The following is a 23,542-nucleotide window of genomic DNA, read 5'->3' as shown; positions in this document are numbered from 1 at the left end:
TGGCTACACAAGCAAGGGTTCTTCTGAGCCCGGCAGGTGTTGATTGTCCTGGGTATATTCATTCACCACCAGGGGATGTGATGAGTCACTGACCTTTAGCCGAAGTCTGGTGCATACGAATCTTTTTGGAGGCCACAAACTGTAGCACTTTCTCCACATTACTTTTCATCTCTTGTTGGTTACTAGGACTCAACTGTACGCCACTCAGCTTTTCTCCTGCTGTTAGGAGACAGAAAATAGGACATTATAGGGAGGAATAGTATCAACATTTCACTGCAACCAGAGGGAATATTTGATATGACTACTAAAATTATCCATAAATATGTAAGTGAGTTAAGTCCTGGTGTGTGTAATTTGGATGGAGAAGAGGAAAATAAAAAGCTTTTCAGGGTGCCTTCCAGTTTTCAAATCTATTCCCAAGAGCCTGTGAAGTCACCACGTGTACATTTATCACTCAACAAATGTCCATGAAGGGGCAGGAGCTTGGCTGGTGGTTAAGACACCACTTGGGACACCCTGCATTCCACATCAGAGTACCTAGGTTCAAGTTCTAGCTATGCTCCTGATTCCAGCTTCCTGCTAATACACACTCTGGGAGGCAGTGGTGAAGGCTCTAAAAGCTGGGTTCTTGCCACCCATATGGGAGACTCAGAATGAGTTCCTGACTGTTGGCTTCAGCTTGACCTAGCCACAGTGTTGTGAGCATTTGAGGAGTGAACCAGTGAAATTAGAGGTTGCTGTCTCTGTCTCTCTTTCTTTCAAATTAATTAAAATTGGGGGGGAAATCCAAATATCCATTGAGCACCCACTGTGTGTCAGACATTGTTTTGGACATCAGACATAGTAGTGAATAAGAAAGACAAAATCAGGACTGATGTGTGCCCATACAGGTGCCGGTTCCAGTCCCAGTTGCTCTGTTTCCAATCTAGCTCCCAGCTCACATGCCTGGGAAAGCAGAGGCCGCCACACATTTGGGAGACCCAGATGGTGTTCCAGGCTACTGGCTTTGGCCTGAGCCAAGCCTGGCCATTGGAGTGAACCAGTGTATGGAAGATATCTGTTTCTCCATCTCCCAACAAATAAATAAAATAAATCTTTAAAAAAGAAAAAGACAAAATCTCTTTCCACACTTGAGTTTCTCCTAGGAGAGGACAGAGAAGTAGGCAAGGGCTAGATGATATAGGGTTCTGTGAACTAGAGTAAAGAACTTGAATTTTATTCTAAGAATGATGGACAGGCCGGCGCCGCGGCTCACTAGGCTAATCCTCCGCCTAGCGGCGCCGGCACACCGGGTTCTAGTCCCGGTCGGGGCACCGGATTCTGTCCCAGTTGCCCCTCTTCCAGGCCAGCTCTCTGCTGTGGCCAGGGAGTGCAGTGGAGGATGGCCCAGGTGCTTGGGCCCTGCACCCCATGGGAGACCAGGAAAAGCACCTGGCTCCTGGCTCCTGCCATCAGATCAGCGCGGTGCGCCGGCCGCGGCGGCCATTGGAGGGTGAACCAACGGCAAAAAGGAAGACCTTTCTCTCTGTCTCTCTCTCTCACTGTCCACTCTGCCTGTCAAAAAAAAAAAAAAAAAAGAATGATGGACAGGAAAGAGATCTTGAGATATGGGAGTGAAATTATCTGGTTTATTTTTTTTTAAAAGAATTTATTTATTTAGGGGCCAGCACTATGGTGCAACGGGTAAAGCGGCCGCCTGGAGTGCCGGCATCCCATATGGGTGCCAGTTTGAGTCCTGGCTGCTCCACTTCCTTATTTTTTTAAGATTTATTTATTTATTTATTTGGAAGGCAGAGTTACAGAGAGAGAGAGGCAGAGGCAGAGAGAGAGAGCAGTTTTCTATCCATTGGTTCACTCCCCAGATGGCCACAATGGCTGGAGCTCACTGATTCGAAGCCAGGAGCCAGGAGCTTCTTCCAGGTCTCCCATGTTGGTGCCAGGGCCCAAGCACTTGAGCCAACTTCTATTGCTTTCCCAGGCAATAGCAGAAAACTGGATCAGAAGAAGAGTAGCCAGAACTCGAACCAGCACCCATACAGAATGCCGGCACTGCAGGCAGTGGCTTTTTCTGTTACACCAAAGTGTCGGCCCCTGTGGCTTATGTTTCTAAAAGTTGACTCTGTGGATATAGACTATATAGAGAGCAAACAAGGAGATCAGTCAAAAGGATAATGAAACAGTCAAGGCAAAAGATAATGATGGCTTAGTTTGGGCCAAGAGTGTAAGAGGCTGACTGTTAAGAAGCCAGATACTGGGTATACATTGATATAAAGCAGACAGTATATGTGAAGGATTAAATATGATATATGAGGAAAAGAGAATAATTAAAGACAACTTCTTTTTCTTTACCTGTTATGCCACAGCGCCGGCCCCAAACACAACTTCTAAGTTGTTCTGGTTCAGCAGGTGGGTGAATGGTAGTGTGATGTGCCCCTCAGATGAAGAATCTGGATCGAGGCATTTGGTGCAGTGTTTAAACTGCCACTTGGGATGTCCACATCCCATATCGGAGAGCCCGGGTTTAAGTTCTGGCTCTGGTCTCTATCCCAGCTTCCTCCTAACGTGCACTCTGGACACCAGCAAGTACTGGCTCAAGTATTTGGGTCCCTTCCACTATGTGAGAAACCTGGACTAAGTTCCAGCCTTGCTCAGCTCTGGCTGTTGTGGGCATTTGCGGAGTAAGCCAGCATACGGACAATCTGTCTATCTCTCCCTCTCTGGTCCTCTGCCTTCGCAATAAAACAAACAAACATCAAAGGAAAAAAGAAACCTTGAGGACAAAGGGACTGGTTGCTGGGGAGGAAATCCAAAGTTTTGATCAAGATGTGTGAAGTTAGTGCTGCATACTAGACAACGTACAGACATTGAACAGGAAGTCAGGCAGTCATGTGCAGAAGTCAAGGGAAAGTTCAAGGCTAATTACACAAATGTGAGAAGAGATCGCTCTGGGGTAGAGAATACATGAAGGACAGGACCTCTATCACTCCAACAATTTACAGGTCAAGGAGAAAAAGACAGCAAAGCAAGTGAGGAGGGCAGCCAGTGAGGAGGGAGGAAAGCCAGAGATCTAGAGCATCCTGGAAGCCAAGCGAAGAGTCTTTGAAAGAGGTGGTAATGATCTACTCTACCAGGCCCTGCTAAGTCAGGCAAAACAAGGACTGAGGGCTGGCCCCTGGATTTGACAAGGTGCAAGTCAGGATCCCAAGGGAAGCAGTCCCAGTGGAGTTGTGGGATCAAAAGCCTAATGAGGGAGGGTTACAGAACGAATACAAAATAAGGAAATAAATTTCACGAGTACAGACACAATCTTGGGAGGCTTTTCTATACAGCAAAAACAATGGAAAGCAGTATTTGAGAAGCTGGGTTTTGGGAAAATAAGATGATATATTCATGGGGCTAGCGCTGTGGCACAGTAGGTTAATCCTCCGCCTGTGGCGCCAACATCCCATATAGGCACCAGTTCTATCCCCAGCTGCTCCTCTTCCAATCCAGCTCTCAGCTATGGCCTGGGAAAGCAGTAGAAGATGGCCCAAGTCCTTGGGCTCCTGCACCCACGTGGGAGCCCAGGAAGAAGCTCCTGGCTCCTGGCTTTGGATTGGCGCAGCTCCAGCCGTTGCGGCCAGTTGGGGAGTGAACCAATGTCAGGAAGACCTTTCTCTCTGTCTCTCCCTCTCACTGTCTGAACTTTACCTCTCAAATAAATAAATAAAATATTTTTAAAAAAGAAAAAGAAAAAGCAAACAAACCAACAAAAAATGACATATTCATATTGCCTCTGTATGCACAGATTATCTCTGGAAAGAAATGTAACAAACTGCTAACACTGCTGTCACCAAAAAGAAGAATGGGCAGCTAGGAGGGAGATATAGGTAGAAAAAAGGCTTTTGATTCTATATTCTTTTGTACTATCTGGATTTCCTAATAATTTATGAACAGCCTATTCAAATCAATGAAAACCTAAATTTTAAAATGGGCTTTGGAATTAAAGCAAATCTAAGCTGGTACCTTTACTTAGGCACTTATAGTAAGGTGACCTTGTAAAGGTGCTTAGCCTCTCTAAACTACATAAAATGAGCAAAAGAGTAGTCGTATAGGCTAAGCATCCTTAATCTCAAAATCCAAACTCTGAAATGCTCCAAACCTTAAACATTCTGAGCAACGACATGATATGCTCAAAATAATTCAGATTTTGGAGCATTTCAGATTTAGTCTATGCAAATATTCTAAAATCCAAAAAATCCAAAATCTGTTAACACTTCTGGGCCAAAGCATTTCAGAGGGGGGTTCTCAACTCCTCACAGCCATATCACAAATAATTCAAAGTACCTTGCTCAGCTACTTTGACACATATTAAGTACTCTATGAATGTATTTTTTTAAAGATCTATTTATTTGCTTGAAAGACAAGGTTACAGAGAGGCAAGGGCAGAGAGAGAAAGAGAGATCTTCCATCTGCCGGTTTATTCCCCAAATGGCTGCAACGGCTGGAGCTGGGCTGATCCGAAGCCAGGATCCAGGAGCTTCTTCCAGATCTGCCAAATGGGTGGAAGGGCCCAAGGACTTGGGTCATCTTCCACTGCTTTCCCAGGTGCATTAGCAGGGAGATGGATTGGAAGTGGAGCAGGCGGGACTCCAACCAGCACCCATATGGGATGCCGGCACAGCAGCCGGTGGCTTTACCCGCTACACCACAGCGCTGGCCCCTGAATGTATTTATTTTTATAAATCTTCTCTTGTAAGCTTGTTTCTGAAAGGGGGAATAATAGTATCTGTTTCCCAAGGGGGTGATGATTAAATGAAATGAAATTAAGCAAGACAGAATTCCAAATCCTGGCAGCTACTGTGACTATGAGTCCCGTTATTTTCATTAAAATGAATCCTCTGATGAGTTCATGAGCTGTCCCAAGGAAGTGTTCGTGGATAGGATGCCTGCTGCAATCAGGTGTCTTCCACCCCACGTGCAGGCTCCATGTCTCTCAGGGTTCTAAGCAAGGTGAGCTGCTTGATATAACAATAAAGGTTTGAGAATCAATTACGTGCATTTGCTTAGGGGTTGGAGAAACAGAGGAACATTATTCTATACCTGTTCAGTTTCTACAGGAGACAGATAGGTAAACAAGTGATTGCCACAAATGATTACTGTTTCATGACAGAAATAATAACAGAGCTGTGGGCAAATGCTTAATAGATGATACCAAACTGGCAACAACTCCAGGGCTTCCAGAGGCAAACCTTTCTCTGCAGCATTATGACAGCGAGTATTGCACTGGGGCCTTTTCCGGAGAACACACCCCCCTTTTATCTGGCTGCTGCTTCCTTTTCTGGCCTTGGCTCAGCTATCAGCTTCTCTGGCAGGCCTCAGTTGAGACATCAATTCTTCTGCTAGGTTACCCCTGAGCCCTTAAGACTGGCTGCGTTTTCCTCTGTGCTTGCCCCACCGGAGTCCTAAGTCCATTAATGGAAGTGACTTCACTTTCCAGTCTTTCTAACGAAACGGGGAGACTTCTGAGAGCACAGACTGCTCATCATCAAACTCCCAGAGCATAAGGCAGTGCCTGGCACACAGTGTCTGGCCAAGTATTTTAAGTCTTCACTCTGTCCATGGCCAAACATTCTAGAGGGGCTTTGAGGGGCACACGAAGGGTAAAGAAGGCCATGCTGTAGCCTCAGCATCCAGAGCCAACTCACCAACAATCTCGATGAGGTATGCCAGGATCACCCCATCCCGGAGATCCTGCCGCAGGTCCTGCACAGGCTTCACTGCGGGCCTCTTCCTCAGCTGGGCATTTACCCAGGCCACATACGCCTGCAGCTGTTGCTGGAACACAAAAGGTGCCAATCAGGCAGGCGTTGCACATTAATGCCCCTCCCCTGTACTCTCTAAAGCAGCATTTGAGAGTGAGCTATGGTGGGCAGTCTATACCCAGGAGAGAAAGATGGTGTCATGGTCAGATACCCAGCATGTTCTGGAATTCTCTAGTTTGAAGTTAATCTCCAAAGATATGCTAACCTGTGACTTGGGTGGCACTGCAGACATAGATAAACACGTAAGTGTTTCAATCACTGTGATTCCTGCTTCCTTCAAATTCTGTTGTTGACCAGGGATGAGGACTGGGTCAAAAGCCATGGCCAGTTCTAACTACTGCTGCCAGTGACCCACCGTGGTTCTCAAGAACAACCACGCATGTATCATATACACAAAGGATTGTGAGGAATTGATCTTGGGGAGCCAAGAATGAAAAATAAGCCAAGCTCAGGGCTGCCTGTTCCATAGCTGCTTTCTTCAAAATAAGACTTAAATGAACTCGTCTCGCAGTCAACCCAAGATTTATTCTCCTGAGCCCATAATCCTAGGATTGTTAGAGTTAGTTTTAATCTGTGTTTCATATTGTCGAAGAGGATCTGGTTACTTAAAACCTAAACAGAGAAGGACAAAGAAAAGTTCTATTGAGCAGTGTTACTGAAGACGGCAAGACCTTTTATTTACTTTCAGACAAAGTTAGGCCCTCATATGATTAGAAACTGGTCAGGCATCTAGGAAAAGGCATGTAATTCTTTCTAAGCCTCGGACAATCTCACATATTCTTTTTTTTTTTTTTTTTTTAGATTTTTAAAAAAATTTATTTGAAAGGCAGAGTTACAGAGAGAAAGAGAGAGAGAGATCTTCCATCCCATGGTTCACTCCCCAAATGGCTGCCACAGCTAGGGCCAGGCCAGGACAAAGTCAGGAACCAGGAGCTTCTTCCAGGTCTCCCATGTGGGTGGCAGAGGCCTAAGGACTTGGGCCATCTTCCGCTACTTTCTCAGGCACATCATTAAGGAGCTGGATTGGAAGTAGAGCTCTCAAATGGAATGCTGGTGATGCAGATGGAACCTTAACCTGCTATGCTACAGTGTCAGCCCCTACATATTCCATTTTGTATTCCAACTTGTACTCAAAAGTTTCCTCTTGCGTATTTGGCCAGCAGATGGGCATTAATATCAAAAAAGCACATGAGCAATGTCACAGTCCAGGCAACAGCTCCGTTTTCTGTAGTAGCTCAAGAGTCTAAATATAAAAATCAAGTTCAAGAGCTAATTGCATTAAATTATAATTTGGTTATAGTATAAATGATTTCTAAGTCCCAAGTACTTCCTTAATGAAACAATGGTCAAAACCACTCACTAACTGCTTCCTGAACTTAAATGAAATCTTCAATAATAAATAATTTCTCTCTGTGCCAATTTGTTGTAATTAATATTAATGTTTACTAAATGGTCATTATTGTTTTCATCATCAATAATCTAATTCAATTATCCAAGAAGCACCAAAGATTCATTTTATGGATGAGATTCACAGAGGCTATATAACTTTTCCCAATGTCCGCATAGCTAGGACATAGCAGTCCTGGTATTAACATCCAGTAAACAGAGCACTTACCAAAGGCCTCTTGCTATTCACTTCACTCTGTAAACAAGAGTGGCTATACCTTCTGCCTGATCTGGGCAGCTGGGAAAAATAATACTCCAAGGTCTGCTACTATTGCAAGCCAAAGCCCCACCTGAGGCAAATGAGGCAATAGGCACTTCTGGAGTGAACCACTCTGGTCTGAGGAAGACGAGTTAAAACCAGAAAAGGCACTAAATATAACAGCTGGGATCTAATTACGTGGCTTAAGTCAAACTCCTAATCAACTTTCCTGTATCTAGTATCACCCTCAACCTACTCTCCACACATTCCTGCAACAAATCCATCACTGGTCTCCAATTATCCTCAAGATAAAGTCCAATTCCCTTAGCTCTGCCATTTGTCTGTCATGCCAACCTTGCCTATTCTCTAACTTCCCCCACTTCTCCTGCATATATATCCTCACGCTTTGTCTCATACAAACCATGTGCAGTGCCTTAAATGCACCATGCTTTCCTGCCACTCTCCCCCAACCCCACCCCCTGCTAATTCTCCTTAAATCTCAGCTCAATGACTATATTTCCAGGAAGCCTTTCCTGACCTCTTCCACACCTCAGATTCTAATCCCTTGGAGGGCATCCTGTGTCATTCAATCAGCTCAACAATAAGTTCGTGGCAGGCATTGTACCAAGTTAGGGAGCTACTAAGAGCTCCATGCATTCAAGCCTGCAGGTGAAAAAGGGATCAGGAGGAGACAAAGCTCCCAAGCTAGGGAGGACATGTGCATGATAAGGGTGCCTAGGGTGCTAAAAGAATATTAGCCCAGCCTGAAGCCCAAGCTTTGAGGAGGATGGGGACAACAGAGGAATCCTGAACAAGGAAAAGAGATGAAGAGGACAGTGAGCTCAAAGGAGCTAAGGTCTGAAATGTGCTCTATGCCGTCATATTTCAGAATTTGCTCAATAACAAGTGCTCAACAAATATTACTTTGAATCCATGATACCTGTCATTTCATCAGTCCAAGACCTAAGATGGTCACAAAAGTTTATTATGGGAGCTGGCACTGTGGCATAGTGGGTAAAGCCACTGCCTGCAGTGCTGGCATCCTATATGGGCGCCAGTTCAAGTCCCGGCTGCTCCACTTCTGATCCAGCTCTCTGCTATGGCCTGGGAAAGCAGTGGAGGATAGCCCAAGGCACCCACGTGGGAGAGCCCCAGGTGTATCAATATCCCTCAAGTGCTCTCAAGTATATGCAGAGACGCAAGCCAAGAAGAACCGTTCCTTACATTAAACGGTTACGGGTATTACCACTCTTCTCTCTAAAACTATGACAGCTAGAACCTAATATAACACTCTGGATGTAAAGGAGACCTATAGCTTCCTCATTCAAGTCATTTCTCTCTGGGATGGTGGTGCAATGGGTTAAGTTCCCATCTGTGATACCCACATCCTGTTTGGGAGGGCTGGTTTGGATCCCAGCTGCTCTGCTTTCTGATCTAGCTCCCTGCTAATCAGTGGATGAAGACTAAGTACCTGAGTTCCTGCCACCCATGTGGGAGACCCAGATGGAGTTCCTGGTTCCTGGCTGCTTCAGCCTGGCCCAGCTCTGCCCATTGCAGACATTTGGGGAGTGAACCAGCAGATGGAAGACTGATATCTATCTCTATCTCTCTCTCTCTCTCTCTCTCTCTCCCCCCCTCCCTCCCTCCTACCTCCCCCCTCCCTCTATCACTCTACTTTTCACCATAAATAAATAAATAAATAATTTGAAATATACTTCTTTCCTTTCTCTTCTTTCCTTCCTTCTTTGGTCATTAGATCACACTGCTGACTTAAACAGGATCATTCAAAGCATTGTTTTTTTATTAATTTTTTATTCTGAAATAATTTTAGACTGAGAAAAAAAGCAATAATGGCAAAAGACTTCCCCTATATCCATTATTCAGTTAACTCAAATGTTTACATTTTTCATAACCACAGTACAATGATCAAAACAGGAAAATAACACTGACACAATTCCATTAACTAATCTAAAGACCTTATTCAGATTTCATGAATTGCCCCAGTAATGTCCTTTTTCTGGTCCAGGATCCAACCCAAGGTCTTTCACTGAATTTAGCTGCCATGTCACTTCAGTCTCCTCCAATCTGGCACAGTTCTTCAGTCTCTGTTTTCCATGACCTTGACACTTTTTGGAGAGTATCAACCAGTTATTTCATACAATGTCCTTCAATTTGGGTTTGTCCAAAGCTTTCTTATGATTAGATTAAGGTTATGGATTTTTGGCAAGAGTATCACAGAAGTCTTATTGTATGCCCTTCTCAGTACATCACAATATATCCCAATATATCACAATGCCAGTAAATCCCATTATTGGTGAAGTTAACTGATTGCTTGGTTACATAGTGTCTGCTAAATTGCTATACTGTAAAGCTGCTGTTTTCTCCTTTGTAATTATGTATCTTGTGGGAAGATGCACTGAAACTATCAAAATATCTTTTTTCCATTATTATTTTTCCCATTCATTTTAAATGTAACATCCAGTGATTTTTCTTTCCTGCAACAAGTACTATGGTGTTCACCAACTGATGATTTCTAATTCCACTGCTCCTTCTACACTTACTAGTTGGAATTCTTAGTGTAAAGACAAGCTCTCTTCTCCCTCAGTTACTTGTTTATATCCATATGGATTCATGGACATTTTCTTTTTACTTATTTTTCTTTCTTTTTTTAACTTATTTTTCATTTATCTTTTTGTTTATTATTGTGCTGCTCAAGTTATTCCAGATTTGGCCACTGTGCCCTTATCACATGCCCACCATTCAAAAAATGTTTATTTTTTTTTAATTTAAAATTTTCTTTAATTTAAAAGACAGAGAGAGCAAGTGAGATAAAGAAAGAAAGAAACAAGGAAACAGAAGACAGAGATTTTCCAGCTGCTGGCTCAATCCCCAAATGACTGCAATGGCCCTGTGCTGAGCCAGGCCCAAAGCCAGGAGCTAGGAATTCAATCCATGTCTTCCATTTAGGTGGCAGAGACCCCAGTACCCGACCCATCACTTGCTGCCTCCCAGGGTGTGCACCAGCAGAAAGGTAGACTCAGGAGCCAAAGCCAAATACAGGTATTCCGATATGGGATGAGAGCATCCCAGTGGATATCTTGACCACTAAGTCAAACATCCACACTGCATCTCGTCATATTTAAAGAAATGCTTATTTATTTATTTTTATTTGAAAGGCAAAGCAACAGAGAGGGAAAATCTTCTACCTGAGGTTCACTCCCCAAATGCTTATAACAGCTGGAGCTGAACCAGGCCAAATCCAAGAGCCAGGAGCCAGGATTCCATCTGGGTCTCCTATATGGGTAGCAGAGACGCTGCCTCCCACGGGTTTACACTAGCAGGAAGCTGGATCAGAAGCACACGTGGAATTTGCAAACAGGATTTTTCCAGCATTATTTTTTAATTATTTATTTATTTTTGACAGGCGGAGTGGACAGTGAGAGAGAGAGAGACAGAGAGAAAGGTCTTCCTTTGCTGTTGGTTCACCCTCCAATGGCCGCCCCAGCCAGTGCGCTGCGGCCAGCGCACCGCGCTGATCCGATGGCAGGAGCCAGGTGCTTCTCCTGGTCTCCCATGGGGTGCAGGACCCAAGCACTTGGGCCATCCTCCACTGCACTCCCTGGCCACAGTAGAGAGCTGGCCTGGAAGAGGGGCAACCGGGACAGAATCTGGAGCCCTGACCGGGACTAGAACCTGGTGTGCCGGCGCCGCAAGGTGGAGGATTAGCCTATTGAGCCGCGGCGCTGGCCCCAGCATCATTATTAAAAAGTCCCTGTTTACTTCAGTTATTTGAATTTCAACTTTATCATATACTAAATTGATGTAAGTTCCTGGCTCTATTTCTGGGCTTTCTATTCCATTTCACTTGTCTGTTCATGTACCAGTGCCACAATGTTTTACTCGGAGAGACTAAATAACTCTTGTTGATAGGAACAAACCATAGTTATAGTTTGATAGAACAAAGGAAATAGTCCCAGTGTTTTCTTAACTAGATTATTGTGTATTAATTTCTCTATATCAATTTTAGTTTCAATTTGTCTAATGTCCTTAAAAAAAGCTTGTTGGAATTTTTATTGTGATTGTATTAAACTTAACTAAGTTAGGGAGAACAGACTTATTTATGATGTTGAATCATGCTACTCAAAAAACGCCAAGGGGCCGGTGCCGTGGCACAGTAGGTTAATCCTCCACCTGCGGCGCCAGTATCCCATATGGGCGCCAGTTCTAGTCCAAGCTGCCCCTCTTCCAATCTAGCTCTCTGCTATGGCCTGGGAAAGCAGTAGATGATGGCCCAAGTGCTTGGGCCCCTGCACCCGCATGGAGACTGGGAAGAGGCACCTGGCTCCTGGCTTCAGAATGGCACAGCTCCAGCCATTGCGGCCATCTGGGGAGTGAATCAACAGAAGGAAGACCTTTCTCTCTGTCTGCCTCTCACTGTCTGTAACTCTCTCAAGTAAATAAATAAAGTCTTTAAAAAAAAAAAAAAAGTCAAATGAGATGTCTTTCAATTTGTTCAAGTGTGTCTTGGAGTGTTTTATAATTTTCCTTTTGTAGGTATTGTATACTTACTGAGTTCATTTCTAAGCACTTAATCTTTGTTGCAACTGGAAATGAGGTTTTCTCTAACATGTTCTCTAACTAGTTATTGCTTGTGTATAAGAAGGCTTCTGATTTCATTATGTAGGCTTTACAGCCTATCACCACAGAGAGAGAGAGAGAGAGAGAGAGAGAGAGAGAGAGAGAGAGGTCTTCCACCTGCTGGTTCACTCCCCAGATGGCCGCAATGGCCAGAGCTGTACCCAGCCAAAGCCAGGAGCCAGGAGCTTCTCCTGGGTCTCCCACATGGGTGGCAAGGGCCATCTTCAACTGCTTTCCCAGGCCATAGCAGAGAGCCAGATACAAAGTGGAGCAGTAGGGTCCTGAACCAGTGCCCATAAGGGATGCCCGCAATGCAGGCAAGGGCTTTACCTGCTACAACACAGCACCAGCCCAACCTTAACTTTTATTGTTAAATTTTATCATCAATTCTCTATGATTTCCAGGATAACTGTCATATTACCTGCAAAAAGAAGTTTACTTCTTGTGTCCCTATTCACTTTTAGTCTAATTAAGTTGGCTGATGCCACTGGTACAATATTGAACAGGAGTAGAGATTTTGGGTGTCCTTTCCTCGCTTCCAGATTGAGAGAAAAGAGTTCTAGTGGTGCCAAATTTAGTAGGTTATTGGTATTATTACTAGGGTATATAAACATGTATAGTGTATATGTGTGTATGTAAGTATGCATGTAAATATATATCTATATATATATGTATAATTATGATGCTAAAACAAAGTATTTATCAAGGAGCCAGCACTGTGCCATAGCAGGTAAAGCCACTGCCTACAACTGTGGAATCCCATGTGGGTCCCAGTTCCTGTCCCGGCTTCTCGATTTCTGATGCAGCTCCCTGCTAATGGCCTGGGAAAAGCAGTGAGGATGGCCAGTGTGTTGTGGGAAACCCAGAAGGACAGCCTGGCTTCTGGCTTCAGACTGGCCCAGTCCTGGCCATTGCAGCCATCTGGAGAGTGCCCCAACAGATGGAAGATCCTTCTCTCTCTGCCTCTCTGTCTCTCTGTAACTATTTCACACAAATAAATCTTTTTTTTTTTTTAATGTATCCATCAAGTCCTATTTTCTTGAGGATTTTTATGATAAACAGATGTCAAATTTTGACAAAAGTTTTTTCAGAATTCATAGAGAAAACTCAATGATTCTTTTTCCTGGGACCTATTAATATGGTATATGACATGGATGGAGTTCCTAAGAATGAACCTACCTTGCATTCTTGGAATGAATCCAACCTAGTGAAGGCAAATTGTATTTTTAATGTGGTGCTGGATTTTGCTCATTAATAAAATATTTTTAGTTACATATTTTATACTTTTTCACAGATATTCATAGACAACACTAGTCTAGTTTCCTTTTTTGCACTGTCCTTATCATGTTTTGACAACAATATTATACATGCTTTAAAAACAACTGGAGAGAGGCCAGCATTGTGTAAAACAAAACAGAGAGTTTACTTTGATTTTCATTCAAAGCATTGGGACTATCTTGCAATTAGAGGTTGGGTAGAAATCCCCTATGAAATAATATGGGCCTGTTAGTTTTCTTTTAATTTTTAATTTATTTGAGAGGCAAAGAGACAGTGAGAGATCCTCCATATGGTGATTCACTCCCCAAGTGCCTGCAAATAGTCATGGCTGGGGCAGGATGAAGCCAGAAATCAGAAATTCAATCTAGATCTCCCACGCGGGTGACTTGAGCCATGACCACTACCTCCCAGGGTATGCATTAGCAGTTGCTGAAGTCAGGAGAGGGTGGTGGGTGCCAAACCCAAAAACTCCAACATGAGACAGGAGTGTCTTAACTGTTGGTCAAATATCTGACTCTGGGCCTGGCACATTTTTTTTTAAAAAACAGTCCCTTAATCAGGTTCTCTATTTCTTATATAGAAATTGGTCTATTTAAGTTTTCTGTCTTTATCAATTTTGGTAATCATTATCCTGCTAGGAAATTATTCATTTCATCAGTTATATTTTTTAATTAATTTAATTTATTTGAAAAGCAGGAAGTCAGAGACAGAGGCAGACAGAGAGCAACCATGAAAATGAATATTATTAGCCCCATTTTTCATACAGGAAACTTTGGTGAAGTTCATAGTGCTGATAAGTGGTCAGATTTGGATTTGAACTCACGACATCTTATTTCAAATAATATATTATTTCTATGATAGCATGGAAAATGTAAAAAGAGAGAAATGAAAAGAGACTCAGAACAGAAGCCGAGCTGTATCAACACGTAAAGGATGGGATGGGCTGCATGCCCTCTCTGAGGCCAGACCACAGTGCCTGTTTCAAGTCCCAGCTGTTTTGTTTTTGGTCCAGTTTCCTGCTAATGTGCACTCTGGGAGGCAGCAGATGGTAGGTCAAGTACCTGGGGCCCTGCCACCCACATGTGAGTCCCAGACTGAATTCCAGGCTCCAGTCTCCAGCCTAGCCCAGCCCTGGCTGTGGTGGGCATATAGAGAGTAAACCAGAAGACGAAAGAGCTCTCGTTCTCTCTTTTTCTTTGCCTCTCTGCTTTTAAATAAATAAAAATTCAAAAAATAAAAACCATGGAGGCCAGTGTTATGACGTACCAGGCTGCTTGAGATGCTGGCCTCCCTTATCAAGTGCCTGGTTTGAACCCTGGCTACTCTGCTTCCAATTCAACTTCCTACTAGTGCATCTGGGAGGCAGCAGATAGTGGCCCAGGTACCTGGGTTCCTGTCACCCATGTGTAAAACCAAGATTGGGTTCCTGGCTCCTGGATTCAGCCTGGCCTACCCCCAGCTATTGTGGCAGGAATTTGAACAACTGGATGGAAAATTCTCTCTCTCTCTCTCTCTCTCTCTCTCTCTCTCTCTCCCTCCCTCTCTCTCTCTCTTTCTGGCTTTCAAATAAATAAATCTTTTTTTAAAAATTAACAGGTTTGGGGCTAGCATTGTGGCATGGTGGGTGGAGATGCCATCTGAAATGCCAGCATCCCATATGGGCGCCGGTTAGTGTCCCGGCTGTTCCACTTCCAATCCAGCTCTCTGCTATGGCCTGAGAAAGCAGTAGAAGATGGCCCAAGTGCTTGGGCCCCTGTATCCATGTGAGAGACTCAGATGAAGCTCCTGGCTCCTGATTTCAGCCTGGCTCAGCCCTGGCTGCTGCGGCCATCCGGAGAGTGAACCAAGAGGTTGAAGATCTCTCTCTCACTCACTCGCTCTCACTCTTTCTTGGGTTAGTCAGATGGCAGCGGACAGAAAGGATCTGAGGAATCAAGAAAATAGAAGCAGTAGGGAGGGGGAAGGGTATCCACTGGAGATGAAGATGGGATAAGAATGAGGGTGTTTCAGAATGAGAGGATCTGTAGACAGAGATGAACAGGTCAGTGAGGCTGAAATGCATACAAGGAACGAGGGGGAGGTAAAGGCTTTAGCAAGGTTTCAGAGGAGAGGAAGAGGCCCACTGCCTCTGATCAAAAGGAGGCGTCTGTGTGGGTGAACACGGAGGTGGGCAAGGGGGAGGCTGAAGGCATCCAGCCCAACAGCCCCCCAGTCACTGTGAAGCGGTCCAGTTTATCTGCTGAGAGGGGAAAGGACAAGGAGAACGAAAGAGGTTTCGGGAGTGGGACTGGCCCTGTGAGAAGCTGGGAGAAACAGGGACTGCTGGACTTGCCTGGCAGTACTGAGTACCAGCTAGGGCTGGAAATCCCAGAATTGCCACCGGGCCAATCATCCAGTGCTGGGACGACGCCAGGCGCACTAGGCAGGCCTGGGCCGGGAGCGAGGAAGCCGAGGGCGGGCTCATCTGGGGCTGGGCACGGTCAGAGGAGAGGGGTCAACCAGCAGGGCAAGGAAGCGAGGGCAGTGGTGAGAGCGAATCTGAAGTGACTGATGGCGAATCTGGACCATGGAGAAGTTGAGAGAGAGGATGGAGAACAGCAAGGAGGAGAACTTGATGGAATGAGACAGAAGGCTAACAGCAGTGCAGGACTGTGAGAATTAGGGTTTAGAGCACAGAGACGGTTTCAGACCTCAAGATTTCAGGGGTAGAGTAATTCTGCAGGCCAGGTGTGGCCTTGGTATGTGGTCTTACTGCAGTGGCACAGAGGGGGACAAGGGTTCCGGTAGGGTGGGTCCTGGAACTGGGAGGCCCGACTACCAGCATCCTGGATCCTGACATCCCCTAGGAGAGTGGTAGATATTAAGGGGCTAAAGCTGTTCAGTACTCTACCCTGATTCACGTAACTTCAAAAGTGGATAAGTATGTCCTCAATTATTGATTTAAAAATGTAATTGTAGAAAGGCCTCTGGTGTGTCACCACCATGTCTCTATGTTGACGTGGATGTGTCAAGAGAAAGCACAGCTTCACAGCTGAGTGGGGCTACTACCCACAGTGAGGGTCGCCCTGCCCTTCCCTCGGTCCTGCCTCTCCACTGTAGTCTAACCTCGGAAGCCAAACACTAAACTGAGGCTCTGCTTATCTCCCTAGCCTGAAGATATCAGGTATTATAACCACAGGGTAAGATCCTGTTCTTGATATAAACTCCTGGTGCTGCTCTGAGAAAACAGACTAAATGGACAGAGCTGACACCTGTGAGGACCAGCAAGCACACCCCCTTTAATGATAAAGGTTTTATCTTTAAAGAGGGCTGTGCACAAGCCCAGGCCCTGCATGGATCTGCAATGTAACAATCCATTAGAGCTCCTCTTACAACAGCTATACCACATGCTTTCTGCAACAGGCTGTCACTCTCTGGGCACAGGACTACAAGTTTTATTTTCTTCTTCGCCTTTTTTTTTTTTGCCTCACTCTTTTTTAAAAATATAATTCATGTGAAGGCCAGATATGTAACCTAGAGGGAAAAAAAAACAGAGCTTCTCTTGCTGGGCCAGGAAACCCAACTCATACATCCTTTTGCTCCATCTCCAAATCCCTGCCCCACCCACCCCCCATCCAAAGTAACTTCTTAAGGAATTTCTCAGCAGCTGAAACAAAATACATACTCTCACCCCGCAACAAGCCCATTACATTTTGTTTTTTTCCATCATTATCATTTCATAAGCCATTGTTCAGTGAAGAAAAGAGTAGCACATTTGGCAAAATCAAAATGTCTGGAATCTTAAGAAATTTCTCTTGAATACATCTCTAGTTCTTGTTGTTTTTCTAACAGCTAGAGAGGTACAGTAAGACCAACCAGAGGGCTGGCACTGTGGTGTAGAAGGTTAAGCCTCTGGCTGCAGTGCCGGTGTACCTTATGGGAGCTTGTTTGAGTCCCAGATGCTCCACTTCTGCTCCAGATCCCTGCTAATGTGCCTGGGATAGAAGTAGAAGATGGCCCAAGTGCTTGGGCCCCTGCACCCACATAGGAGACAAAGATGAAGTTCCTGGCTCCTGGCTTTGGCCTGGCCCAGGCCTGGCCCAGCCCTGGCCATTGCCGCCATTTGGGGAGCGAACTAATGGATAGAAGACCTCTTTTTCCCACTCCCTTTCTCTCTAATTCTGCTTTAACAAATAAATAAATAAATTTTCTTAAAGGATTCCAACTACGCCCATGGTCAGTTCTTAGGGTAGCTGGTGGATCACAATGATCCATAGGAACATGTGCCCTCTGGTCGGCCCTGTGGCCAGTTTGCTATTGGTATCCCACCTCAGGCACTGGCCACAGTTGTTCAGCCTCGTGAAATCGATTGGTCAAGCCTAGCCAATCCCTGGAATTTTCTGAACTGATATATAAGAATACTATCCGTCCCTAGCTCTCCGACCCCATATCCCTCAGACAAAGATGTAAGAAAGAAGATTTAAATCTTGCCATAGGCTATGTTGCCCACCTGAGAGGCAAAAGTCATTGATAAAGAGAATAAAGCAACTACTGAAAGAAGCAGAGACAAGGGACAGGAAATAAGGAGAGAGCCTGCCAGTGTTGTGTTCTTGATTCTCATTGTTTCTGAAACGACTGCATCCCAGCCCTTTCTATGGTTTAGCTTTTCAGACTTCCCTTGGAGTCCATGAATCAGTACATTCCACTTCCCAACTCTGTTAGTACAAGTTGAGTTCTTAGCACTTGCAACCTAACTAATAAAAAAGGAAAATTAAAAAAAAGGAAAGACAATTGGTACATATTGTACGGGGGGGAGTCTTCAAAAAGGCCAGGGAGCCTTTTTGACTTCAAAAAGTCATCATGGAGCAGCAGGTTAAACCATGGCTTGCGACACTGGTGTCCCATATTGGAGCAGAAGGTTTGAGTCCCTGCTGCTCCACTTCTGATAAAGCTTCCTGCTAATGTGCCTTGAAAGGCAGCAGATGATGACCTACTTGCCTGGGTTCTGGCCACCCGTGGGAGGGCTCAGGAGTTCTTGCCTTCAGCCTGGCCCAGCCTTAGCTGTTGTGGCCATTTGGGGAATGAACCAGAGGATGGAAGTTCTCTCTTTCTCTCCCTCTCTCTGCCTTTCAAATTAATTAATTAATTAACTTTAAAAGTCCGTGGAGGGGCCTGCACTGTTGCATAGAGGGGAAAGCTGCCGCCTGCGGCGCTGTCATCCATATGGCACTGGTTTGAGCCCCAGCTGCTCCACTTCCAATCCAGCTCCCTGCTAATGCACCTGGGCAAGCAACTGAAGATGGTCCAAATACTTGGGCCCCTACACCCATGTGGGAGACATCAGATCAGCCCAGCTCTGGCTATTGCAGCCATTTGGGGAGCAGATGGAAAATCTCTCTCCCTCTGTCTCTCTGCTTTTCAAATACATAAATAAATCTTAAAAAAAGAAACATGGTCCATGGAAGGGGCCAGAGCTGTGGTGTTCTGCCTAAGCCACTGCCGCTTAGCAATGCTGGTATCCCATACGGGTACCAGTGTGCATTCCAACTACTCCACTTCCAATCCAGCTCCCTGCTAATGCGCCTAGGAAAGCAATGGAAGATGGCATGAGTGTTTAGGCCCCTATCACCCATGTGGGAGACCTGGATAAAGCTTCTGGCTTCTGTCTTTGGCCTGGCCCAGCCCTGGCCATTGCAACCATTTGGGGAGTGTACCAGCAGATGGAAGAGCCCTATCTCTCTGTCTCTCCCTCTCTCAGTAACTCTGCCTTTAAAATAGATAAATAAATAAATTTTTAAGTCCATGGAAAATGCATATAATGAAAAATTATACATGGATTTAAAAATTTTTTGCACTAAAATAAACCTTTTATTTATTTTTTTTTTAATATTTATTTACTTATTTGAAAGGCAGAGTTACAGAAAGAAGGAGAAAAAGAGAGAAGTCTTCCATCTGCTGGTTCACTCCCAAAATGGCCGCAATGGTCAGAGCTGTGCCAATCTGAAGCCAGGAGCCAGGAGCTTCTTCCAGGTCTGCCACACAAGTGCAGGGGCCCAAGGAATTGGGCCATCTTCTACTGCTTTCCAAGGCCATAGTGGAGAGCTGGATCAGAAGTGGAGCAGCTGGGACTTGAACCGGTGCCGATATGGGATGCCAGCAATGCAGGTGGCGGCTTTACCCGCTACATCACAGTGCCAGCCCTTAAACCTAGTTTTTAATGCAATTTTCCCAAAATTTTCTGAACTATCCTCACACTATGTCAGTGATAATCTAGAACTAATCTTGGTGCAGATTTCATCTCCAACTTATTCTGGGGAAGCTAGAAGAATACCAGCATAAAGCAAAAGTCTGGTGGACCTGAGGGTTGTTTATTTTTCTTAAAAAAGTTTTATTTAGTTTTTAATTTATTTGGTAGGCAGAGAAAGAGAGACAGAGAGATGACATCTTCCATCCACTGACTAATTCCCCTAATGCCTCCCCACCAACAATCAGAGCTGGACCAGGTGAAAGCTGGGAGCCTGGAACTCAATTCAGATCTCACATGTGGGTGGTAGGGACTCAAGTACTTGAGACATCACCTGCTGCCTCCCAAGGTGCATATTAGCAGGAAGCTGGAATGGGAAGCAGAGGTGGGACGTGAACCCAGAAACTCTGACATGCGATGTGAGCATCCCAAATGGCTTTTTTTTTTTTTTAAGATTTATTGTATTATTTTTTTATTTGAGAGGTAGAGTTACAGAGAGAGAGAGGGAGAGACAGAGAGAGAGGTTTTCCATCTGCTGATACACTCCCAGATGGCCACAACAGCCAGAGCTGAGCCGATCTGAAGCCCATATGGGATGCTGGCCCCACAGGCAGCAGCTTTACCTGCCATGTCACAGCACTGGCCCCACAAATGGTTTCTTTAACTATTGCACCAAAGGCCCTCCCCAAGTCTAAGGGTTTTTATGATAACCTCTGAATCGGGGAAGGAAAAGTCCTTGCAGAAATAGTCACCACTGGGGTTGGCGCTGTGGAATAGAAGGTTAAGCCTCCGTTTGCAGTGCCAGCATCCTATATGGGTGCCATTTCAAGTCCTGGCTACTCGACTTCCAACCCAGAGCCCTGCTAATGTGCCTGGGAAAGCAGTGGAAGATGACCCAAGTGCTTGGGCCCCAGCACCCACGTGGAAAACCCAGAGGAAACTTCTGGCTCCTGGCTTCAGCCTGGCCCAGCCCCAGCCATTTGCGGCCATTTGGGGAGTGAACCAGCAGATGAAAGATCTCTCTCTCTCTCTCTTTCTCTGTATCTCTGCCTTTCAAATAATAAAATATTTTATAAAGATTTGAGAAGTAGAGTCACAGACAGTGAGAGGAAGAGACAGAGAGTGAGAGGTCTTCCATCTGCTGGTTCACTCCCCAAATGGCCACAACAGCTGGAGCTGAGCCAATCTGAAGTCAGGAGCCAGGAGCTTCTTTTGGGTTTCCCAGTCAAGTGTAGGAGCCCATGGAGTTGAGCCATCTTCTACTGCTTTCCCAGGAGAATTAACCTACTGTGCCACAGCGCCAGCCCCAATAAATCTTTTTTTTTTAAAGATTTATTTTATTTATTTGAAAGAGAGGTAAAGACAGGTAGAGACACAGAGAGCGTGGTCCTCCATACACTGGTTCATTCTCCAAATGGCTGCAACAACCGGGGCTGAGCCAATCCAAAACTAGAAGCCAGGAGCTTCTTCTGGGTCTCCCACGCAGGTGCAGGGGCCCAAGGACTTGGGCGATCCTCTGCTGCTTTCCCAGGCACACTAGCAGGGAGCTGGATTGGAAGTGGAGTAGCCAGGACACGAACTGGTGCCCATATCGGATGCCGGTGCCACAGGCTGGGGCTTTAATCCACTGTGCTATAGCGCCTGCCCCAATAAATAAATCTTTAAAAAAATTAAATAGTCACCATTGTCTGGGCAGAATTTTGGCTTGCAGAGACTGGACCTAGCTCAAGTTGTTGAGAGCAATGGTACCACCGAGGAGTGACACATAACTTCCATCAGCTACCTCCAAGACACCCACCACAATTTGAGCTAAAACTCTTCTACTATAGACAACCTCTTCACATTCTTCATTTGGGTAGGAAATTTTGACTTCAAAAGCTTCTTGCACCAAATTAACTTTCTGTTTTTCTTTGGGACCTGCCCTTCCTTCCAAACAAGTTGGTAAACCCAGCCTCTGTTTTCTCACCTCCAAGATTCAAGGTCAAAGAGAACTGAGTAAGACTTGTTTGCTTAGAATTACATAACTTAGAGTTGCAAAAAAAAAAACTCACATCAGGGTTTTTTTGTTTGTTTTTTAAAAGATTTATTTATTTATTTGAAAGGCAGAATTACAGAGAGAAGGTTAGAAAGAAAGAGACTTTCCATTTGCTGGTCCACTCTACAAACAGGCCAACAACCCAGGGTTGGGCCAGGCCAAAGCCAGGGGCTAGGAACTTCTTCCAGGTCTCCCACGGGGATGCAGGGGCCCAAAGACTTAGGCCATCTTCTGCTGCTTTCCCAGGTATACCAAAAGGGAGCTGAATCGGAAGTGGAGCAGCTGGGACTCCAAACGGTGCCCATACAGGATGCTGATGCTGCAGGCTGTGGCTTAACCCACTGCCCCACAGCACCGGCCCCAGAACATCAGTTTTACAGTGAAATAAGATACCTGTTTACAATTCTGTGACCCTCTGGCAGCAGCAGATGAGGGATGGGGGTAGGAGAGGCACTGAGAAACTGAGAGGAAGGCCGGATGTTTGGAAACCTTAAGTTATTTCTGATCTATTTCTGCCAGTCAAGGAACACATATTGTATTTCTTTTCTATTAGCTTTTTCAGGTCTTTATTAAACAAGGAAAAGCACTTAGTTCACTGTACTTGCTGGTTAATTAGGTAAAAATAAATTTCCATATATGGACAGGGCTCTTCATATTAGTATTCAGCCCAATGGTCATAGGATAGTGTCTCAGAAATAGAGGCTGGTGCTGTGGCACAGCAGGGTAAGCGGCTGCCTGCAACACCAGCACCCCAGATGAACAGCAGTTCAAGTCCTGGCTGCTCCCTGCTAAGCCCTGGGAAAGCAGTGGAAAATGATTCAAGTGTTTGGACCCCTGCCACTCATGTAAGAGACCCAAATGAAGCTCCTGGCTCCTGGCTTCCCAGCCCTTCTGGCCATTTCGGGAGTGAACCAGTGGATGGAAGATCTCTGTCTCTCTTCCTCCCTCTCTGGAACTTTGCCTTTCAAATAAATACACAAATATTTTTAAAAAATAGAATAGCTGAAACTTTCTGAATGATACTGTCTCCTAACCTTATTTTTAAATGTCTATTAGATATGAATTCCATAAACACTTTGCTCCTTCATGAATGTATGTTACAAGGTAAGAACTTAATAAATGCATGTAAATGAATATGTGAATGAATGAATAATAGATCACTCTGTATTCAGAGTGTCCCTTATCTGAGAAGCAGGACAAGGAGCCCACCCTTGGGCCCACTGGAATTGGTCCCTATTCTCATCCATACCTAGTGTCTGAAGGTTGTACCATGATCATTTAAATGGAGTCTGGTTTGGGAGCTAACAAATAAGAAAATGCACTCAGGAAGTATGAGTTTGAGCCTTTGGTCTTTACAGTCTAGCCAACAAGGCCACTAATGGCAAAGGGAGCATTTCTGGTGCCCTTTGAATTGCCTGGCAGAGTGGCACCTGGCAAACAGTGCTCTGTCGCTGCTCCTGGCCTCGCCAGCCCATCCCTCTCCACAAGGAACATAAAGCTCCCTGAGAGCTTGCTGCCAGGGAGCATCTGTTGAGCTGGCATTGACTCCTGTGGGAACAGCGCCAACGAGCCTGGGAAGGGAGAAGAGAAATCAGTTTGGATAGGAAAATAGAAGGTTGAGAGGTGTGGTGCTTTGTTACATTAAAGACTTAACAGGCCTTTAATTTCTATAGCAATGCACAGGGGAATTGATTGAGGAAGTGTCTGAAAGCCTCTCTCTGACCCAGTGCTGGCAATGCTACTCTACAGAAGGCACGAGGCACTTAGGCGAGATGTTCATTGCAGCTGCTCCACCTGCCAATCCTCTTCCTCACTGTACATGCCCTCATGGGGATGAGACCAGACAAAGACCCCTCCTGTATTTCCCAGGGACTGCCAAGCAGATGGATGTTAATGTGGGACTTCAGAGTCTACTTTTC

At 45.1% G+C, this 23,542-nt stretch overlaps 1 protein-coding gene across 8 annotated transcripts in view; it reads right to left on the bottom strand.

Moving 5' to 3' along the window:
* DIXDC1 (DIX domain containing 1) overlaps nt 1-23,542 on the bottom strand; it is a 90,261-nt gene that overhangs the window by 50,144 nt on the left and 16,575 nt on the right. For all 8 annotated transcript variants that reach the window (XM_089333762.1, XM_070078086.2, XM_070078092.2 and 5 more), the window contains 2 exons: nt 5,688-5,817; nt 94-219 (listed from right to left, as the gene is read on the bottom strand). In XM_089333762.1, coding sequence (XP_089189888.1) covers nt 94-219; nt 5,688-5,817 — 256 coding nt within the window. The remainder of the gene's footprint in view (nt 1-93; nt 220-5,687; nt 5,818-23,542) is intronic.

Source organism: Oryctolagus cuniculus, chromosome 1 (genome assembly GCF_051225735.1).
Source record: "Oryctolagus cuniculus isolate XC-2025 breed Fujian yellow rabbit chromosome 1, ASM5122573v1, whole genome shotgun sequence".
NCBI classification, from domain to species: Eukaryota; Metazoa; Chordata; class Mammalia; order Lagomorpha; family Leporidae; genus Oryctolagus; species Oryctolagus cuniculus.
The sequence above is the reverse complement of the archived record's forward strand: the minus strand, read 5'-3'. Positions and strand labels throughout refer to the sequence as shown.